Below are 23,595 nucleotides of genomic sequence, written 5' to 3' on the forward strand. Positions count from 1 at the left end.
ATGTCATTTAAAACACATTTCTGCAAGGATTTTCAAAACAAATGTGTTATGAAAGAAAACATTTTGTTTTTTTGCGTACAACAGAAAACCCAAATTGTGTTTTCATTTATCAATATACAGTATATATATATATATATATATATATTTTTTTTTTTTAAACATTTTTTTTAGGGGGAATCTTTGCAGAAGGGTCTCTTAAATGACACCCTGTTACACATTATGATACAATATAAGTGAATTTTACCATCACATTTTTGGCGAATTTGAGTCTCCCAACACTTTAGAGGGGCTTTATTTTGTAATTGACAAAGAGATGAAACATAGATTATTTTTTTAAAGCTGAAGCCTACTGTACTTAACGTTATCATATAATCCATTCGGACACAGGAAACGCGTATCGTCGGAAGTTGGTGATGTAAACGAGATTTTTAAAAATGGATAAATCGAACCTCTATTATCACACACGAAGCCTCGTTTATAACAAGTATTTAGTATTGCATGCATACATGTGAGGATGTTCATGAAAATACACATGCCGCCCCCTACCGATTGAAAAGAAAAACCGACAGCCCGTCAATAACATATCGTCATCGTTGTTGTAGATCTGTGCCAGAGAGAGAAACAGAGGGGTGCTCGCACTAACAACACGACTTTCGACATATATCTACATTATTGCATGACATATGTGTACCCTGGAAGTGTTGTTAAACTCCCAGTTCAAGGATGAAATCTCGATTGTCATAACTGCATTAGAGATGTGCCACATGAAGGTGTTTAGTGAGGAGAAACAAAGTTTGCGCAAGTAAAACTGAAAAGGAATACTTTTGATTATTAGGACACATTTCGCAGGTAAGTTGAACACATACGTTTTTCCTTTCCCACGGCTATTATGTTAACACTGTTTGTAACATGTTTTATTAGTAAGCTTCAGTGTATGCCATGTAATGTTTATGTATTCGATGTATTCTTGCCCAGCCGAAACTATCTCCACCTCATTGATACACTGCATATCAGCTTCTGTTATTTTAGAAAATCCATCATTATAGCAAGTTACTTAGTTGTATATAGTATATCTCTGCATGTGCCTGAATGATATACAGAATGTATTCAAAACATATAATACAGTAGATGTTTTAGATATTGAAGCTATTGGCATCAAAGTGATTCAACATTCTATGGGAACTTGATTGAGAGGGTAATGCGTACCAAACTATATGGGTAGCTCTAATTATAGAACCCAATTTTATATCATGTACCTAGTATGACAGAAGTTGTATCAGTACCTGGCTTAATAGATCATTTCGTATGTAATACTCTTAAGATGACTGGGTATAAGGTTGACAGTAGGCTTAACGTTACCTGAGCTGGATAGCGCACCAACTAACATGTTCTAGGTTTGGAATACAAAAATTGTAAAAGTTCTATATTTTCATCGTAACATTAAGTTATATCCCACGTTTTCTCTTTTATTTTGGACAACAATGAAGTATCACTCAGGTGAAGCTATTTTAGCTATACACTTCTTGCACCTCCGGTTGCCTACAATTTCCAAGGACCATCATGACGTTTTGGGAACCCACTTTCCTGATCTTTCTTATCACGTGCGTGTCTATTGTGTATCCTCTCACTGGCTCCAACGTCTGTACCACACAAAGGTAAGGCCACCAGGGACCAGTTTATGAGGGAAAAAGGTAGTGATGCTCTAAAATGATGTAAATGCTTTGAAAGAAGCACTGTTTTATTCTTTATTAGGGATGGTGTCTTACCCTTTTCGCTAAAAGAAAAGAAAAAATTCAATCCAAAAGACATTACACTATACCTGACTTGATTGTTTCATCTCTTCACCGTTGATGTAGGCTTTAATAAATTTTGGGGAGGGGAAGGATTCACGTATAAAACATTCGTCTTAAATGCTGGTGGGGGTTGTCATGATGTATGAAATTGAAATATCATTCTTTTTACGATTCGCAAAACCTTATTAACTTAGATAATTATGTTGATTTTATAGTAACATTATTATAAGCTATTCACCAATGAGCCATGTAAGGCAAGGAAAGACCCAACTCCATCTTCATAACTTTTTTTTCTTCAAGTGAATGTTAATCTTGGTATATAATCTTGGAAATTGTTTCACGGATGATGCCTGAATTTGGTACATCGTGGAATGCATGCGAATAGAGCAAAATGGAAGTCAGACAGACAGCTGCGTGGAGCAGGCATCATGTTACATGTCATGTCAAAACAGTGAAAGAGGAGAATATGAATCTCAGTATGACCCCTGTGTCTTCATTACTAAGGAGATCTTGACTTGACCTTTTAACACGATCCGGGTGGATCGAAACCATGAGGGTAACAAAAATATGGACCATGTGAACCTCCTTTCTAGTTGTTTACACCGTTTCCCCTTCCTAAATCAAATATATTATAGTCACTTTTGTTGTTACATTTGTTGTTTCTTTCCTTTTAGTGAAATTTGTCCTGGCATCAAAATATGTTGATATCAATGGTGATTAAATGTAGACTGGCAGCTTATAAAAGCGTTCAATTGATTATAAAGGAAACAACATTTTTCCTCAATGTTTTCTCTTCAGTTGTTGTTATTTTTGTAAACAAAAAGTTCATGCAGCAGGTGAATAGAAAACAGCGATTTACACTAACTGGGGTCATGATGATATGGTAGTATATATCTTTTGTGTATCAATAATTTTAAAGTTCATATCTTTAGAATGATAATTGGTTGACCAGGTCACCCTTGCCGTGGACTTAATAATGAGGCGTGATGGTTCAGTGGTAGAGCAGACGTCTCCCGGGTTCGATACCAAGTCGATGAGCAAGTGCCTTTAGTAAATCATTATTGCTCAATGACTAATTCTCTCGGGTAGGCTGAAATACTCAACCAACCTATCAATCAATGAAATGAAGCCATCAATTAGTGAATCTTTTTTGTTCTTGTCTCGAGACATTTAAAACCTTAATGACCAACTTTCACAACCTCTCTCTCAATGAAACCTCACAAGACAAACAACAAAACATGAACAAATCCATTACCAGAAAGAAATAATTACAGGTATGCCTTGATGTGTCTATAACACATACTTATAGAAACATAACCTTCAGCTGCTAATATTGAGTAGAAATCCTTTTATAGTATGTAATCTCGATGTTTTCAACGTGATAATCGGAAGCAACCATCCTTCCGCAAACCCATACCGCTGACCTATCAGTTTACTGTCAGCGGTTTAGCTTAAAGAGGCCGTGTTATTTCTGGTTGAACAGTTCTTCGAAATCAAATTATCTACAGAATATAATACAAAATAGGAAAATTAAAACAATTGTATTTTCTTGACTTTTCAGAGTATCGATGGAAAGATAATACAAACGTAATCTGTACGCCTACACAAGGAATCAAAAGTATTCCGTTGGAATGTTGAGCGAACTCATATAGCAACGTCTGCCGTTTTTGAGCCGCCGAATTCAAGTTTCCGTTTGACCATTCGATACTTAGAGAAGATTACGCATATACCATGTCTACTATTGTCCAGGAGAGAATATATATCTCACGATCTCTCCACTTTCTAACTATGTATCACTGAGTCATGTGAGTCTCTGTATATGATTGTATTCAAATCATTGCGGCATCTTTGTTTTAATAGCAGAATTCATGTACTTCATGTTATATGTAAAGAGACCACATCCTTTTGAGACAGAGTCCTAATCTGGGATTAAAGCTTGGGAAACCAAATGGGAAACATAATCTACCCAATAAAGAGGTAGAGTTTTTTAAACAATGGAGGTGAATTTGAATGATCATGTCAATTTAATGATATATTACAAAACAGGATGTTGTTACGTCAAGTAAGAAACGAATTCGCGTCAAAATATCCGTAACGATTGAAGGTTCTGTTAGCCGCAAACCACCTACATTGTCGGTTAATTTTGCTCTCTTTTTTGTCAGTTATTTTCCTGTTTTTAAACTCTCTTGTTCCCAAAATGAGATTCGTGTGAGAACCAATCATGATATTAATTACAAGCTGATTTGACCACCTGTACTTTTAGAATATTGCCTTCCCGCTCATACATGGTGTCAATGTTCATATAATTTCATACTGTTGCTATTGAGTGAAATATGAAATAGATCAGCCTTGAACTACCCTTCTATTTAACTCGAAAAACTTTGAATATAGATTTGTTAGAAAGAAGAACAAGTAAATTTGCTTTTAGTGTTTTTCAGTAAATATCACGCCTTCCATACGTACATACATGTAATTATTGTAGATTGTTTACACCGTACAGCTACATGGTAACACTTTCAAAGCATTTGTTTGTAATTTTGTGATGTAGGTCTCGAACAAACAAAAAAGTTTAAAATATGTGCGATATGAATGTTTCACCTCAATGTATACGACATGACCTCACCCCCCCCCCGAAAAAGTATAATGATAACCATAAGAATAAACTTAGAATTTTATTAGAACTAAAATTTACGAAAATATAATGCCAGCAATCTTTGAATAATGTCGTTAATCATAAATCAATGTCATGTTGTATAAATTCATTACATTACACTTCAATATTTAACATACCCTGTGTAAGTAAGAGTAGGTTTATGAAATTCATGAAATTCGAAATAATTATTAAAGAAAGCTTGAGTGCCTTAGGTTATGTGAACAACCACGATTTGCCGTAATGTTTTTATTTATTGAGATCACTTAAACCCCCGTATTTCCTCTCGTTGCTAAGTTGATAATCCCCGCTTATTTATAATCTGATTTTCCGTGTACGAGTATTATAAACACGGAAACATGAAATTGTAAACCCTGAAACATGTCATTAGTACCTAAAGTGAGTTTTGTTAAATACATTCTAAAAATAAATATTTATAACTTACTCGAAGTTTTACGTATGTTTTGATAAGTTGATCAAAAGGATACGCATAATAGGTGCATTACTTCTTACCATAATTTGGATACATTTATTGTATATAAATGTATTAATATTTTAACGAAAACTTATTAGTGATTTATTACATCTGTAAAGAAGAACGGTTTGATACTTAAGTTTTACTTCATCTCTCATAAGAACAGGGTTATTCTAGTAAAGGATCTAAGTACTGAGTATGGCAATCCAGTCATTTTAATTTTCATGTAGGCTTATGTTTAGGTATATTTCAATCAGTATGTTAGATTGTATTTTGCCATTATTTTATGCAGAACATTTTTACATACAGTAGGCAGAATCTATATCACAAAATGTTGTATTGCAGATCAGCTGAGTTATATATGAAATTAAGGATAGCAACTCTTCTCAATCTTTCAAAATTGAAATAACATCAATTTTGCAAAGAGCCTAGCACTGCTTTCCTCTCATAATATAAGACAGCATATCACATCTATTTCTTGCTTGATCACGGTTTATCCAATATCCAAACGATTTGAAATATTATTTATCTTTCTTGCAGCCTTGTTCCATCCACTTCGGTTCATTCGTCAGCTGCTCTTGATTTGAACTGTGAGGAGTTAGGCTTTACGATTGCCGCATGTCAAGCCGCTAGGTTAGTATATACCATTTTCTTTAAAAAAAACATTAATTTTGTTGATGTATTATGATGATAATCGAAACAACAATAAAGAAGGAAAGAATGCTGTCCATATCTCTATTAATTTTTGTCTACGTCGGTAACGATTGGCGACCAAATGTAAAAAAGAAGAAATGTGTGTGTGGGGGGGGGGGTAGGGTTAATAAACAATTTGAGGACCTTATATACTGCAGATTTTAGGACATATTGTTACCATGCTAACAGAGATTGGCCAAATCCTACCTACCTACCTGAAGACTAAGTTCTCACATATTTTTTTTAAACATCGATCATAAATTGTAGGTAACATTTTCTAGATTACACCATGTATTTGATTATGTTGATGGTAAACCCACACTTAATAGACCCGTTTACTAACATATTCGTTTTAACAAAGGTTGTTCTTTACAACCTGAAAGCTTGCCCAAGGATTACCCGATATAGCAATATATAATGTATGTAGACTGGATTCCAAGTATTGTAGTTCATTCATTAACAATAGGTTAATATAATAACTCGTCACTAGTTCCCCAGAAATGAACATCCATAAATTTGAATATGTGTATTAGAGAGAAATATTAGGGCAATATTAAAGCTAGTTAAATGGTTAGAAAAAACAAATCTAAACTAACCAGCATGCATGTTTGTGGTATATTCATGACAGTATAGCGACATGGTGATTCTACAGCCTTCACAACAGTACAGGATCTAACCCATATTGATTTTCAACTCCATTTTTTAAAATTGTAATTTCACTTTTGAAGGAATGGCAGAATAAGCTTCAGTGAACTCTACTTGACGATAACCACTAATTCGTGCTGTGATGGATGGACTCAAGAGGGAGATATTTGTTCTTGTAAGTGCGATTATTACGAAATAAGGGAGTAAGGACGTTTCCTGAAACAAGACTTCAAAGATAAAGGAAAATGAGGATATGTGCGATTCCTCGCAATGTGTCCAGTTTAATATTTTTCCAGAAAAAAAAGAAAGAAAAAAAAACTTTCAGATTACCCATTAGTCATATTCAAATATTTTCATTTTATAATGAAATAAATGAAACGAAAAGACATAAGATAAAGTATCTATGGACACATTGCACAAAATCGCCCTTCAGACAAACCAAATGTTACTATGGAGTGAACAATTCTAATTACATTTTATTACCAAATAACGTTTTCGCAAGATTGCAGTACTTCCGTGTGTACAGGGGTCGAGCACCGTGGTCATGAAATAAGAAATTTTAATCACGGTTTAGAAATAACTATAGTATATAAGAGAAGAGATAGCGAGCACGGGGTAAGGGTGCTGGTTACAGATCATAAGGCCTGCCACCATTATGCGTATAACCTTGATATGAACATTTCTAAAGAGAGAGAAAAAACGATTGAGGTCGAGTAACTCCTTGATTTTGCAACTCTTTATTTGAGTACTGATTCTTTCGTACTCTCTTAATTTATTTTGATCAATTTCGTCTGAATTCCTAATATTTATTAGCAACTTATTTGTGCCAAATGTTTTGATGGAATGATTAAATTATGGGTCAGATACTTTTTAATTCACATAAATTCATGCTTGGTTATTATATTTATTATCAAGACAGCGGTTGTTGTTCCTTTTCTTGCTGTTTTTCCACCACCATCCTGCTATCTACCTCCTCTTCTATTTCTCCCCTCTAGTATACTCATCTTTCTTTTTATTTTGCTTTCTCACACATAACAATAACTCTCAACATCATCTTCTCATTATTATGGTAATACACTGTTCTCCTTTTTATCATTCATTTTCATCTTTTCTTTCTTCCCTACCCTATTTTAGCTTGTCCTACTGGGCGGTATGGTCGTAACTGCTCACTGTCCTGTCAGTGCCTTAATGATGGAATATGTAATCACCTGACTGGGGAGTGTAGCTGTACTGAAGGTTGGACAGGGAATCACTGCGAAGAAAGGTATTGTATATCTGGTCTAAAAGTTGTTTAACAATTTAAATTATACTGCTGTTTTATTTTTAAAGGTTACCCGAACATGACCTCGATTTAATAAAACAAATGTTTCATTATTGTCTCTCTTTTTGACCTTGAAATTACTTCCTGAGCTCGCTGTCGATATCTTTTTTCGAACAAGAGAAGTGAGGAATATCGAGCTGTTTCGAGCAGTGACATAGTCGAATAAAAATGCTTCGATTTTCCCCTTACACCATAAATTTGACTGCGATTTTAACAATCATGAAGTCATGTGAAGAAAAAAATGATTGTTATCGAACCCTTTGTATTTCATATTACTTGAACTGCACTATGTAATGATCGAGCTTAAAATGGATGCATGTCTATGTAAGCATTGTATGAGTAGATAAGCCATCAATTTCATATTACGTGCAAAAACGAGAGTTTAAGATTAAATACTGGTGATAAAACTGATATGGCAGTAATGCCTTGGCGAGAATTCAAATTTTCAATGGGAAGCAACCCTTGTAATGCATTCTATAGTCAATGACATTTAACTTTTGGTAGCATGCAGTATCAACCTCTTCAATTGCATTTTTTACATACAGGTGTACAACTGCCACGTACAGCTCAAACTGTTCTCTACCATGCCTAGTTGTGTGTGAAAATGGCGGAGTGTGCCATCCCTCTAACGGCCATTGCTTGTGTGATTACGGATGGGAGGGTGATTCATGCAACACCAGGTGTGTGGGACAAAGATGCTACATGGAAAGCGATTCTTGCAGCAACGGCGCCTCTTATGATCCCACAGGTAAGCTCCGCGCAAACTTTGGTAACTGCCTCTATCAAATTCTTGAAGTGTGACCACAGAACAGTTTCCACTGTCTATGACGTTATCTGATTGCCGTAATTTCCATGGCATGCGAGGGTTCATTTTGATTGCGTGATTACTTGCGCCAGTTATGCAAATGACACAGTTAATGTTTGCACTGTTCATTTTGCATTCAATTATTGTCGCTCTTTACTGGCCCTTCTAGGATCGCGCCAGCCGGTGATGCAAAATCTGCAGTCAGCAATTAACGCCGCATGTGTAGCAGGGATAAACTTGTGGCATTTGGGCAAGCCTCTCGAAGAGTTGAACATGTAGTCCCGTAGTTGAAAGATGGATTATGTATGTGACGTGGATGCTTCTCCTTGATCAGACTGTAAAGATGATTGGTTCTAATCAACAAACGTTCATGTATCAACAAATATCCTAAATTCAAAGCAAAGATGAGGGGGGGGGGGGCTACATCCTTCACCCCCGGCTATGCTATAAAATGTATAAATGCAGCAACAGAAGTAAACAATACCGCGCGGATGTTAAACCAACTTTGTAAAATAATGACATTAGTGACGCATTTAACGACATATTCTTTTCATTCTTGATGACCTCTTGGATGTCCATACAGGTCATTGCTTTTGCGCACCAGGATGGCAAGGTCGTTACTGCACCGAGCCCTGTCCATCCAACAGACACGGGACCTTCTGTGACGAGGTGTGCCAATGTGAGAATGATGGCCTCTGTAGCTGGGAGGATGGTTCTTGTCTCTGTCAACAAGGCTACTCTGGGATGTTCTGTGAGAATCCCTGCGAGGAAGGTTTCTACGGACAGGACTGTGATCTCAGATGTAACTGCCCTATGGTTGGAGGATGTGACGCCGTAGGGGGCGCCTGTCTAACGTGCCCGATCGGGTATTATGGCCCAAGGTAAGACGAAATCGAAATTTAGTATTTTCAAGTTCAATTTCTTTCATTTTCTCTGATATTTGTGTGCATTTTACTAGGTGATAAAGTTAGGTAAAACATATTATATTCATAATTATTTTCATAAAGTTTAATAACAGTGGTATTATGATGAAGGGAAAAGCTGTAAAATCCAAGTGAAGCATTTTCACTTCTTGGAAGAAGATATACTTTAAAGGGACTTTGAAACATTGTTCAGATGAGAGATAGTGATGCTAAGGTAGTGACTTCAATGCTATATGTACAATTAAAGATAATCTGAAAATTTCAGTGAAAACGGATCATTATTCATGGTACAAATTGGGAAAAACTGATCTGATCGATTCCTTAATTCTCCCAACTATATTATTCTACTTCTATTCTGCTACTTGTCAAAGCCTGTTCAACATTAACCTCTTGTCGATGGCCCTCGCGTTTTCGGAGTCCGTAAATTCTGGCGAGCGAAGCGAGTCAGAGAAACCGAGCGTAAATTCTGGCGAGCGAAGCGAGTCAGAATTTACGGACTCCAACAAAGCGAGGGCCATCGACAAGAGGCTAGTTCAGCATCAAGACAAAGGCAATTTAATTACATTTTAGGTGAATGTAAATAGTCACAAAGCAATAAAATGGCTCTACATTCCATTCCAGACAGTTAAGTGTTGACAGATTTTTATAGCCTGTTTTATGTATTTTTCTCATGGAAAACGGTTGGGAAAATTGAAAAAGGGTTGGGAGAATTTACTGTTAATCACTGTTAGAAGGTGCCTCCCATCGACACCTTTAAAGAAATCCATAGATATCTTTGTGGTTAGAGAATTTGTTCAGGATTGTTTGCATGTCAGAGGGTTAGTATAGTAAAAGGAATATAGTAAGTAACATTTTATACAAAAATTAAGCAATTTTTTCATCAACCTTCAACAATGTTACCGAGTCACTTTAAGATCGGAAGCGTATAGCTTTGAAAAGAGAGACGTATAGGACACGTGTACACCCATTCAAATTGAACAAGGGAGTAAAAAGAAAAGAAAAGAAAATATAACAGTGAGATGTCTGTTTGAAAAGGGTGATATGTCTCGTTGTATTGTTGTATTTACCTTTAAACCTTTTAACACATAGAGAGGCTTCAGTTTGTTACGCGCAATATAAATGTATTTGTATTATCATTTTTTTAATTATCATTTCTGTTATTTTTATTATCATTACCATTTCTGTTATTTGTATTATTATTATTATCATCATAATCCATCTATTCTACCTTTTTAAATAGATGTACCGAGCACTGTCCCCCAAGCTTCTGGGGCCTATCATGTAGCCAACCATGTAACTGTCTTGACCAATCAGCGTGTGATCCATACACAGGGGAATGTCCAGGTAACACTATTGTTCCCAAAATATAATAATTTCGTGATTTTTAATGTATACACTTTAATTCTTAATATTTCATAGCTATTTAATTATTCATGTAGGAACACCCTTTTCCAGTAGACTCTCAGTGTACAGGGGTCGACAGTGTTAATCCTGACACTGAGGCTCATGACCTCATAGAAGTCCTCTCTCGACCCAGGTGTAGTTACTGGATATGGCAGAAACAAATCTAGGAATCACTGAATATATTCCTTAGCAGAGATTGTACTGTGAAACCTGTTTATAAAGACCACCAAAGGGAGGCAAGAAAAGTGGTCTTTATAGGCAGGTGGTCTTTATGTACAGGTTCCTTCTGTACATGTTTCAATGAGAAGCCATTTTCAGGAAAACACAAATTGTGGTCTTTGTAGACAGGTGGTCTTTCTATACAGGTGGTCACTAAAGCAGGTTTGACTGTAGTATGAAACTGTTGGAGCAACGTGTATAAGGAAACATTATTCTGCAACTTGTATTTACTGACACTATCATCAATATGTGTGTCCACAGGCCAGGGCGCACCTGCTCCTTCTTCTACCACGACAGGCATGACAGGTGTGTATCCAGCTGCAGTGACTACAAGTCCAATGCCTTCCACGCTGGTATCCAGATCATATGCCATACCAAGCGATAAAGGCTCACCGCCCATGACATCGTTCACCATACCACTCATCGTCTGTATCCTTCTTGCTGTCGTTGTCGGTCTCTTAGTCGTGATCGCATTAAAACACCCGTAAGTCATATGAATTGTCTTGGAGACATGGCAAAATTTCAAAGTAATACTTCTCATGCGGATTGTATGTCCAGGGCCCTGTTTCATAAATATGTTCGTAAAGTTACGCATGACTCCACGAACGACTTGTATATGAAAAGCCAAATGGGATGCTCAATCATTATTAACTGCATCAACTAAAGTTGAACTGTGCAGATGTAGATTAACATTCTTATTATAAAAAACATTTTTAATGCAAAGTATATTTTTTGCCATAATTTAATTGAGGTTATTGGAAATATCAGGAAAAACTTTGGGCATCCTATCTGGGACTTCATATACAAGTCGTTCGTAAAGTCATGCGTAACTTTACGAACAGCTTTATGAAACACCCCCCAGGTAGTTTGTTGATGCTATTTGTAATTAAACTTTCCTTCTTCTCTTAGTCTCAGAGGAAAAAAAAGACCTACCAAGGCAACCCACAGATAGAATTGTGCAGATTCGGAGATACGTAATTTCTTTTTGGACTCTTGATTGGGCTATTTTAGACGCATTTTAACATAGAAAATCTGCTGATTACCACAAGGGAATGGTTACTCTGTACAAGCTCTGATGGATAACCGTTTCGAATAATACACATGTTTCTTGATTCTTTTACATAAGGACCGATATCATGCTCTCTCCTTTATTTCTGACAGATATTCAAGGCCATGATTTTATAGTGCATTTCGGTGTATATGTATATATAATTATATAAGTTTCTTTTTCTTATGTGTTGAAAACAATGTAAACACCAGTCATATTATAGACGTACAGTAATCTCATCTGAAACATCATCCTTGTTTATTTCCAGGTGTCGCCGAAAATCGACTATCGGAGCGGAGGGTGTCGTCAAACTCACTCGTAAGTTAAACTATAAGCTTGCAATGCCATCAGCGAAAACGGTTTATCAATAGAGAGAATGCCAAAGAAGAAGTAAGCCTAGAAGAAAAAGAAGAATGGTGAAGATGTTCCCTGCCTTTACTTCCTGTGGTGTCAATTGTGTTATCCCTTGAAGCGAGTGTATTAGATTGGGATATTATGACCATCTGCATATAGCATTTTCTTTTAAGGAGAGACAAAGAACTATATGGCTTAAATTTAACAATTATTGCGGTGATGGTAATGGAAAGTAATATCAAAATTTAAAATCGTATTCCCGAAGAGGGGTAATCCTGAAAAATGTCCATGACATTGTTTCTCGACAGTTAATAAATGTAGATATTGATTTAACTACATTCTTATTTTGTTTTGTGTTTCTTACCCCGATACATCGCAGATCACTATGCAGAATGCAACGGGGGAAAGGAAGAAAGCGATTATGCCGAAATAGTCGATATTAATGGCGGCTATGAGGTTCCGATGCTTGACGAACTCAACAAGCCATCGTCATCATCGAGCACAGGAAAACCTCAATGTGAAGTCAATTATTACCAAGCTCCACCTGTACGAGCGCCATCTAATGACGTAACAACGCCAGATCCTGTGACGTCAAACAAGATTGATAATAACGGATATCTGCACCTTAATGAAAGTAGGTCGCCACCTCCGGAGTATCAAACTATCATTACCAAAAATCAATGGAATCTGAAGTGAGGATACAATCATGATCTCACAAAGAAAAATTGTCATTTGACGAAGGAGTCAAAAGCTTTGGCGCATATATTCCATACAGTTTGTTTATGAATTTTGAATCGCTTGACTTATTCTTACAAATTGTTCTTATCCTTGTATAAATGAATTATGATTGTCAAATTGCTAGAAATGCATAGCTGTGGTTAAAATCATATTCGATATAATGTAGCAGTACTTACATAAATTACTGCATATTCGATATAGAGGTCGCTGAAATTGGTTTATGTGAATGTTTGTACTAATAATATTTGTCAGTACTTAATTTAACTGGAACCTCAGAGGAAACATTTGTTAGCCAAGAAGCCAAGAGGATGATAAAAAATAGCTGTCTCTATAAATCATTCAAATTTATGATTATATAGGGGGAAATTGTTCATCATAAAGAAGGAAGACATAAACATGGTAATGTTAAGGAAGAAAAGAGAATTCTGAAAATGCCCGTTACCGAGCCTGCGTCACTCCAAATGTGGTCAGCGAGCTGCCAGTGGTACCTCAACATTATTGTTATCTAGCATGTTTCGTCTATAATTCTTCTTCTAACAAATTGTTATTAATATATGAAGATAAAGATGCATAATTTACCACAGGTAATAGGCACTGTGAATGTGGGGATAAACACCTTTTTCGATCTTTCCAAAATTTCAAAATCGGAAAACCTATAATAGGCCAAGGGACGCAGGCAACAGACGAAATCCGTACGTTTAAACCTCCACACCACACTACATTCGTAGATGTTTAGCATGTTTTAAAATTTAACCAGTGAGTTTTTACTTGGGCCTAATAACTTCTTCGTTTAACCATTACCAACTAAGCTCAGTAGCTCTCATGGGGTCCCATCACTTAACTCTTTGCCCGCTTCGTTCGGCTAGCGGAACATACAACGGGCTGCCAACTTCGACTCAAGTCCTGTTTCCGCAAGATTAAAACAAAGTTTTTTTATTGTGATCTATTTTGCTTATGTAGCTTAAAACCTCAAGAGTTTGCCTTCAAATCGCTGAAATATGATAAACAAACGCTTGATTATGCAGTTACATGATTATAAAGATGAGGTAAAACGATAAAATCACCATTATTCAAATATAATTTTTAAGAAACCTACTTATAAACCTACATAATTAGCCCATCTATGTATCGATACAAAATATGAATCAAAGATACGAAGTAAATAGATAATGATTACATAACATGTACATTTTTATTCTTGGGATTGATAATCTGAAAGAATTTTAGGAAAGGGAAAGAAAGCTGTAATGTTATTATCTTATACCATGGTTTTAAAGTATTACACTGCCACCGCGTAACGTTTATTATTGTATTTGTGTAAATATGAAACACAAGTTTCTACATGTCATTTACAATTAATTCAACAATACTGTCGTGTTTTCGTAATATTTTGATATGAATTTGTTATCATTAAAAATTTGCTGACTAAAAGATACATATTGCTTATGTAAATGCTATATTATGATAATTGACCAAGAAAGAAGTAATATTTTAAAAAAATTAACATTGTCTAGTTTCTTATCATTCAAACTAAGGACATGCCAATCCATATTGTATGTACTTCTTAGTATATCAGTCACAGAGAAAGAGAGAAGAAGGTCGAGTAAAGGAGATATAAGAAGAAAGGGAGACAACTAGAGAGAGAGAGAGAGAGAGAGAGAGAGAGGGGGAGAGAGAGAGAGAGAGAAAAGGGGAAGAAGGGGGAGTGAAAGATAGACGGACAAAGCGAGAGAAACGAGAGAGACGATGGTTGGTAGGAAAAGGGAGGAGATACACAACTTACTGTAGTTTTCTGAGAAAAAATACGCTATTGAAATAGCTTTCTCTCGCTGCAACCTATTTTACAAAGTTTTGGTATATGGGGTCATGAATTTGGTTCAAATGAACATATACAAAGCATATGCGATTTTACAATATTCAATGATCGTTGTCGCGGTTGAAATCGAGTCTAAAGTGATGAAATTGTAAATAATAAACTCTTTATGTTGTATAGCTCCCTCTCAAGACTGATATTACTTTAGTTTTAAAACAATGTTTCTTGACTACAATCGACCAATTTGCTATTCCCATTTGGAAATTATATATCAGAACTGCATATTCTGAGATTTTCATGTCGCAGCTACATGTACCATGGCCTTAGACGCTATTTGAAATATTTGCAATTTACCGGGAGCACCGGTAAATTTTGATTATGCAATTTCTCGAAAGCAGAAGAGTTTTAAGGGCTTACTTTTCTAGTGCTTATAATACATCAACAGGGGCACCCAAATATATCAACATTTTAAAGAATTACTATCCATCCAATTTTCAAAATTTCCTAAAACTTTGCATTACCTTTAATCTTATGAATAACAGTATATGATACGTTATGACAAAAACAATTAATGTGAATTTAAAAACTGTTTCAACACATTTATCTCAGACATCATGACTGATACGTGAAAAATAATTCTTAATAATCATGCTGTCGATACACATATTCTATTCATGAATAATCTCTATATTCTCATTATCTACTATCAAAACATGCCATTTACAGAGTCATGTCTGCATTAAACTTAACACAATTGCCAAATTAAACTTGACACAATTGCCAAATTGTTTTTAAAGATGTCCCTCTCATTCTAAACCAAACAGTACCACGTCGTCAAAGAGTTAACTTGCTTACATATCCTAACATCATTTTCCGCTTACCCCCGCCGAAACGAAACGAAAATGAATTGTCGAGTAATGAACTTGAGAGAGAGAACATGATCATAATCGGGAGGGGGGGGGGGTTAAAAAGGAAAATCACGGCGGTGGGTCGGTGACACTGAACATTTCATGTAGTTGGTCAAAAACAAAGCACCGTTAACAAACAAGTACAATGCTTTGTTCTTTATTATCATATTTCAATGCCAATGATCTCAAAAGGAAGGATTCTACGGTTGTCAATTCACTGTACTAAAATTGTGTAAACATGAGACAAGCAAAATGTTTCAAAGTTTGCATCGCCACCCTAACAACGCAGAAACAGAAAAGCAAACTTTGTTTGTAAGACTTGAAGTTATTTTTCCATAAGGACCCCCGTCATTGTGTTTAATCTTCATGCCATGGGAAGATTTTTGTAATTCAATACAAGTGCCAACCTCTTGATGACAGAGTGCCCCTTCCTCATTGAAACGTGCCCCTCAATAATGAAGAAAATGTCCCGCTTTTAGTATGTGCAGTGTATACTTTGATCCATATTTATAAAAAATATATATATTATAGCAGCTGGTGCTTTATACTGTTTTAGAAAATTACTACAATTCTTCTTTTTTTTAGGGAGGGGACACCCCTTCACATCTACATACTTCAATTTTTGATTTATGACTAGGAAACAATGTTCATATGAATGAAAGGGAATTATATTCTTTGTACATTTAAAGCAAGGATTCACATTCCCTATACATTGTGTCGTAAGCCCCTTTATAAAGAAAATATATTTCCTTGAATCTGCTCTTGTGAGTTGGTCTAGCGATAAAGTCGGCTCTCTTTAAATACTTTTGACTCTGAACAAGGTTCGAAACCGAGTCGCATCTTTCGAATGATGACGTTAAAGAGGTGTCGAAGTCGAGTGGATGAAGCACTCATGGCCCTGGGAAGCGGGGGTGCTGGGGGTGCTGCAGCACCCCCGGAATTTTTCCAGGGGGGGGGGGGCACAGCACCCCTGCAAATTTTTGTGGTATGATATATTCAATGTAAATCATTATATGCTTCGTTTACAAAATTGTCACACAGCCGTCAGCCAAAAATGAATATTAGAAAGACAAAAATTATAACGTTTATTTCACAAAATCCTATGAAATGTATCACTCGAAAAAATTTGGTGACCCAAAATGACAGACCTAACCCTCCCCCCAATACCGATGGACCAAATTTTCAAATTTTGGGACACACAAAAAAAAATATATATGTCCTGTTACCCCCCCCCCCCCCCCCGCTTATTCAGCGGCTGGCTGAATCGTTGCGAAATTTTTGGGACCAAAAGATTTTTATAAAAAATGGCCTCTTACCCCCCCCCCCCCCCTCCCAATTTGGTATACTGTGTGGGTGTGTGAATCCGATGACCGGGGTAATGATAATATCTGTAAAGCACTTTAATACAGACGGCATTCCGTAATAAGCGCTATATAAATCATTATATATTATTAGATTTATATTAAAGATTGATCCCTAGAACTGATGTAAATAATCATATCTGTTCGCTCATGTTGACCCACATTTGGCGCTCAGTTTCCCTATGTACGTCATGTACGTTTAATGTACGATATTTAAAGATGTTTAAATTACACAAATCTATATCAAAAGTACTGTTTATCAAACTAAAGAGCCAATTATGTACTAAAATGGTGTCTTTTGCACATTTGCTCTACCCCACCCCCCCCCCCCCCCCCCCCCTCGGCCTTGTCCCAGCTCACCATTTTGAAGAAGAATCGAATTGCCCTTTCTCACAATGAGCATGCTGAAATAGAGAACTTTTAAAAAGTAGAATAATCAGATTTGGTCATATCAAGCCCTTTGGGTTGGGTGGGTAATCAACTTTATTTTGGAGGTATGAGCAATTTCAAAAATTGAAATTATTTACCGACGAAATTATTAGAGAGTGACTCGTCGAATTATATTTGGATATCGTATACGCATGATGAGTGGGAGGATATTTCCTTTTTGTGTTTTTTTTTATTTCTAGGCCATCATATCCGATGAACTTGTTATCCCAGACGCATCAAACTGGTGGATATGTCTGATTGCTGGACCCAGAGGAGAGGATAAATAGGAGCTGGTGTCTGAATACCAGTAACAAAGCTCCGAGAAAGGCATCAGTGATCTAGTCCTACTTCAAATCTGCTACAGAGACAGAAAGACGAATATTTGAACACCAAAGAAGGTAAGCTTATAAAATGGTTCTTTTAACTTTTTCTATTCTATTTCTAATGTTTGTTTTTTTCAAGATTTGCCATTCTTCATTTCCATTAAAAAAGAACTGAAGATTAGTAACTATCTACGAAATAAAATTGCATTAAAATAAAGCTTAAAACAATTTGTTTTCATCTAAAATGATGTGTTGTGAAAATATTATCAGACATGCTGTATATATAGAACGAATCTCCGTATCTGTATTATCTAATTTTTTAACAGGTTATTGGTTATCTTTTATAAATTAAACTGTCGTTGTTTCTGTTTCAGATATTGACTGACAACAAAACTGAATCATGATGAAGCTGAACATTACCGTCATCGTAGCTGTGACCCTCCTGATCGTGGCATCCACAGTCGGCGCCGCCCCAGGAGGAAAGCATGGACCAGGAGGCCACGGCCATGACCATGATCACGGGCCGGGGCCGGGACACGACCACGGACCGGGGCATGACCACGGACCAGGACCAGGGCATGACCACGGACCAGGACCGGGACACGACCACGGGCCGGGGCATGATCATGGACCACGGGGGCACGATCATGGGACTGATCACGGTCATGCAACCGATGCCAATGAGATGGCTTCCCTTGAGCCAGGAAGGTGCACTAAGATTGTCAGGTAATGAGCTCATGTCTTTAGTATTTAGTATTACCATAATTATTATTTAGTTTCAATGTACGGAAAATTTGTTTCATTAAACGTCATTGTTTGATCAAAGAAATAATTTGCAATCATTAGATGTAGTAGAAGTAGTAGTAGTAGTAGTAGTAGTAGTAGTAGTAGAAGGAAGAATATAAAGTTTTAGCAACTAAAAAGTGTTTACTTTCTCTCTCTCTCAGCAATCGGTCATTCAGGTAGCCGCTAAATAAGTTACTTTTATTTTCACATTATATGAGACATTGTTTTAACTATTTTATTTACAGTGCTACCATCACAGTGATGCAATCGTACCAGACTCAGAAAAGAATATCAACCAAGACAAGATGTGGATGGCTTCATCTAGCATACTGCAGAAAATACAGGTAAATGAAAGGTCAATAATCGGGTCACTCCCAATTGTGGAGTTAAAGGGCTCTCGAGAGGAGGAGCCCACTCCCCCATCGGATGACAAGAAAGGGAGAAGGGAGAGAGAGAAAGAAATGGGGATGGGGTAGATAACGAGGACAGAAGATGATGGATGACCCGTATTCTCTTATTACATCCATATTATATTGCCCCCTCCCATAACACCAGAACCCCGTCAAGGTTGGACTTATGCTGTGCCACTATAGTTTAAACTATTCTTGGGGAGGTAAAGTTAATTATAAATAATTATTACATAAGTACATTTCTCTCTCTGCTCATCATTCATCACATGATTTGCACTATCATTACTCTCCAGCCAAGCCAATACCCTTTCCTGATTCTTACAGTTTCATATTAATCAATCATGTGATGATATTGTTATCTCCCGACATTTAGGATGACTCCTCACGTGGCGTACAGGCAGGCGACAAAAATTGTTTACGTCAATGCTCGTAAATGTTGTGTCGGCTTCATGGAGGTGAACGGTGTTTGTGAACCCCAAGGTGAGATAAATGATCTAATCACTATTATTTCATTATTGCTCATATCTTAATTATAATTGAGTATAACCCACGTGCATCATAACAACACGTAAATTGAGCTTAATCGTTGATAAATGACAGCTTTTTATCCTCGAACCAGCGGAAAGATGTGGTTTACGAGTTATTCCAAAGTGCACAAATTTCATTTTGATGTCATTTGAAAGATTTTAATCTACATATTCCACTCTCAACAAAGGTGTAGTTAATGGAAACATGGTGAAAGGAATTCTTGGACGAATTTAAGTTTTCAGGGCAACTTGAGAAAATTAGCTATTTATTACCTGTGTAATAACATAGATAATAGGACAGTGTATTTATCCCTTCTCATGGATTGCGCATTATTTATGATCCTTCATATTATAATTGTTGTGATTTCTATATCTACAAACTACAAGCTTTGTCTATTTCATTTCACGTAAGATAGTTAGGCTATACATTATACTCTAAGTTCATTTTGTGTCATTTGGAAAATAGGAGGACGGACCTTACCCCCACCGACCACCACTATCACCGCCCCACCAGCCCCCACCACGCCCAGAGACGACAGGATGCCCGATGACGAGATGAAGATGATTGATAACTCCCTGCAGAAGTTCGTCTTCTTCATCATCGTCCTCGTCGCTATCCTCATCATCGGTATCATCATCGGAGCCGTGATCGTGCACCTGTGCGGAGGACGAAAGGAGGTCATGAGGAGGTATATTAAGCGTGACCATATCTGTTTACAAGTTAGAGAACAATTTTCGAAAATCGTATTCACTGCCTTTTCAATATATTATACAATTCTAAGAATTGCCAAAGTACAACAAAATACAAAAAAGCAATCTTGACAAAAGGCCTTCCGATTCTTATAAAATATATAATTTATAAAATCTATCAATAAATATTTACCATTATGAATGGATGAATGGATGTACAAATTTGCATTTTCCGATGTATTCATTTTCTTAAAAAATAAAGAAATGGCAACAACAACAAGCCTGTGAAAAACATATTATGGTAAATAAAGAAGAATCACATTTTAGTAGCTGGCATTGTAAACATGTTTTTCCGAGTTGTCGTTACGTGTGTACATTCAAAAGGTCATACAAGCATTATTCGTATTTCCATCTACAGAATATCAACGAGGAGATTCACCAGAAAGACGAAGAAGGAGACATTCAAAGATGGAAACGGTAAGATGATTATCATTACCACTATTGCTGAGAAAGTGTGCAACATGAAACGCATGTAACATTTCCTCAATAACATAACAGAAGAAATTATACAAGTTTCCATTTGCTGCAATTTAAATTTAGCTCACAAATATTCATTCGTGTAGGTGAATCAAAAGTTAAAACTAATTTTATTAAACTTTAATGATATTAGGGTTATATAAAATAATCATAAGCGACTTAATAACAATATTTATACTAGTGCATATTAATCTCCTAATATGCCTCTTTTCTTCGACTCGTATTTCAGGTAAAACAAGCACCGAGACATCAAAGAATGACCTACCGCCTCGCTACGAGAGCTGTAACAAACCAACCACATCAGATTCTAAGGTCGGAGTAGCCTACCATCCCAATGGTCATGACCACGCCCATGGCCACGCCCACGTTCACACCCATGGCCACAACCATGGCCATGCCAAAGACCACGCCCATGGTCACAACCATGGTCATACCCACGACCACGTCTATGGCCACGCCCATAATGCATCCCAACCCACCGCACCACCATACGGTCTGGAGTATGCTAACGTCGATTCGGACATCGGCCAAGCAAAGAGCTGTGAAAGCCAAGCCGGGTACGTGGAGGTGTATGAGTCTGATCCTCTACCTACCAAGACTGGGCATCACTGAGGACTTTTACCTGTGTAGATAGAGACTTATTAGAAGGCATTTCCTTTTCCATTGTCAACGGCCATTGTAGGATTCAGCGACTTAGCATGGAGATCGAAGTAACTAGTAGCAGATGGACGAACAGTCATGTCTAATCGCATACAATCATATGAACATGTATAAATTTCATTCTAACTAAGAATGTAATATTGATGTAAAGGCTTTAATTAAATGTACTTTTCTATTGGACTTATATGCTGTATTATCTCTGGTGATTCTGAATAAAATATAAGATTATATTTCAAATCTTTTTTAACCGTTAACTCATTGCTGCATCATCCCTTTCTTTTATTAGAATATGACGACATACATTGAAACTGATATTTGCTTTTATTAATAAATTGATTTTCAGACTTAGAAATAGAAGGTGTTTTTGATTATTGATTAATACATTGATTGATGGGTTGATTGATTAATTGATTGATTGGTTGATTGGTAGATTATTCGATTGAGTGAATGAGAGATTGAGTGAAAGAGTGAGCGAGGGAGAGGGTGGTTGAATAATTGATTAATTTACAGATCAAGTGGGTGAGTTGATGATCAATAATTGATAAGCGCGTTGAATGAACGGATGAAATAAATAACGCACAGAGAAGTAATTGCTCGATTGGTTGGTTGAATGGTTAAAACTTATCTGGTAACTATTATATTGGTCGATTTTATGGATTGATTCATCAATGGCTTGATGGATAGATGATAAATTCAATGAGAGGTTGGTAATTAATTGACTGATTACTTGATTGAGTGAATTAACTAATTGATTGATTGATTGATTGATTTGTGGACTGATCGATTGAAATATTGATTATTACAGAGTATGGTAATATCACATAATTTGATTGTTGCTCCATTATCCCAGTTTCGATGTGCTCAAGAGAAGATAACTATTCTTAAACAATTTCCTCGAAGCAGTGCTCTTGATCTTCATCTGTTGACATATTTTTTAGAAGAAACTAAGGCCTCTTACCCCGATACCAACCTTTCTGTCTCAAAACATTCATGTTAAGCATATTAATGGCTCACTTGGGAAATGGGAAAGTAAAAAGAAATTGTCAATTTTGTTTTATTCCAAATATTGATTTCATCACCAAAATAACTAGATAAGATACAAAAAATGAGGATATTCGGGTATCTCCTGTCCCAAATCACCCATAATATTGCTTGCCCACCTCGCTCGCTTCTATAAAGAAAAGATAAAAGACACTTAAAGGGGAAGGCCAATCTGATATTGAGTCGGTTTTAATAGAACCAGTAAATGAGCAAAACAGTTCAGTAAAAGTTTTAGCAACAAACAAAAAAAACGATTAAAAACAATAAAGTTATGAATTTTTGAAGGTGCGATCAAACAGACACAAAGTGGAAACTTTGTGACGTATCTTGCGAGCTCCTCTTCCATTTGCCCTGAACTAAACATCTTCAAAAATATATATTTTCCCTTAAGAAGATTTCAACTATACATTCCCTCTCTACGAAAAAAATCTGTTCCGTCATCAATAACTAAGAAAATGAAAGTTTATGAAATTTTCAGTACAGAGCTAATTGGAGAGGTGCTCGCAAGATACGTCACGGAGTTGCCAATTTTTGTTTGATTTATGGCAACTTCACAAATTCATTACTTTCTTACTTTCATCGGAATTTGCTCAAACTTTCACTGATTTGTTTCTCTCATGTTCTGCTTCTCTTAAAACCAATCAATATCAGATTGGACTTTCCCTTTAAGTATAAGACGTCATTTCATCATCAAGTACACTAGATAAGATATGAAAATCATAATATTCAGTTACAATGCTACCCAAATATGAGATTATGCTTGCCCGAATATCGAAACTTTAAAAATACAACCCCCCCCCCCCCCTTTCCGCCTCGTACACTTATGTTTGTCGGTCTGAAAATATGAACCATACTTCGGAACACGGAAAGTTTTCTTATTATCTCTCTCTTCATTATGTTTCATATTGAAAGTGAATTAATTAGTTAAATTTTTCCCCTAATTTCAGATAATTTGATCTCGAGAAATGTCAACTGTAAACTTTATATAGATTATTATTTGTATTCATATCTTCCCTATACATTGTTTGTGGTCTTCACTTCT

General features: G+C 36.3%; 2 protein-coding genes across 2 annotated transcripts; both read left to right on the forward strand.

Annotated features, from left to right (window-relative positions):
• The first annotated feature begins 564 nt into the window (after positions 1-564).
• LOC100890390 (multiple epidermal growth factor-like domains protein 10) lies at positions 565-13,026 on the forward strand. Its single transcript, XM_003728129.3, has 11 exons — positions 565-849; positions 1,488-1,655; positions 5,459-5,551; positions 6,340-6,431; positions 7,391-7,520; positions 8,123-8,325; positions 8,966-9,263; positions 10,546-10,649; positions 11,190-11,412; positions 12,245-12,294; positions 12,710-13,026. The coding sequence occupies exons 2-11, from the start codon at positions 1,561-1,563 to the stop codon at positions 13,024-13,026; spliced, it is 1,605 nt and encodes a 534-aa protein (XP_003728177.2). The 5' UTR covers positions 565-849; positions 1,488-1,560.
• Positions 13,027-17,627: 4,601 nt separating this feature from the next.
• Positions 17,628-21,464, forward strand: LOC100890465. The gene is made up of 7 exons (XM_030973282.1): positions 17,628-17,977; positions 18,277-18,628; positions 18,934-19,032; positions 19,472-19,578; positions 20,092-20,314; positions 20,734-20,792; positions 21,082-21,464. The coding sequence occupies exons 2-7, from the start codon at positions 18,303-18,305 to the stop codon at positions 21,462-21,464; spliced, it is 1,197 nt and encodes a 398-aa protein (XP_030829142.1). The 5' UTR covers positions 17,628-17,977; positions 18,277-18,302.
• Positions 21,465-23,595: the final 2,131 nt, after the last annotated feature.

Source organism: Strongylocentrotus purpuratus, unplaced genomic scaffold (genome assembly GCF_000002235.5).
Source record: "Strongylocentrotus purpuratus isolate Spur 01 unplaced genomic scaffold, Spur_5.0 spur5_scaffold_6, whole genome shotgun sequence".
NCBI lineage: Eukaryota > Metazoa > Echinodermata > Echinoidea > Camarodonta > Strongylocentrotidae > Strongylocentrotus > Strongylocentrotus purpuratus.

Excerpts from the sequence above, each read along its gene's own strand:
- LOC100890465 (XM_030973282.1), top strand. The coding sequence starts at position 18,303 with ATGATGAAGCTGAACATTACCGTCATCGTAGCTGTGACCCTCCTGATC. Across the intron at positions 19,033-19,471 it reads GCATACTGCAGAAAATACAG|GATGACTCCTCACGTGGCGT; the intron begins GTAAATGAAAGG and ends CCCGACATTTAG. Across the intron at positions 19,579-20,091 it reads CGGTGTTTGTGAACCCCAAG|GAGGACGGACCTTACCCCCA; the intron begins GTGAGATAAATG and ends TTTGGAAAATAG.
- LOC100890390 (XM_003728129.3), top strand. The coding sequence starts at position 1,561 with ATGACGTTTTGGGAACCCACTTTCCTGATCTTTCTTATCACGTGCGTG. Across the intron at positions 5,552-6,339 it reads GCCGCATGTCAAGCCGCTAG|GAATGGCAGAATAAGCTTCA; the intron begins GTTAGTATATAC and ends TCACTTTTGAAG. Across the intron at positions 10,650-11,189 it reads ATACACAGGGGAATGTCCAG|GCCAGGGCGCACCTGCTCCT; the intron begins GTAACACTATTG and ends GTGTGTCCACAG.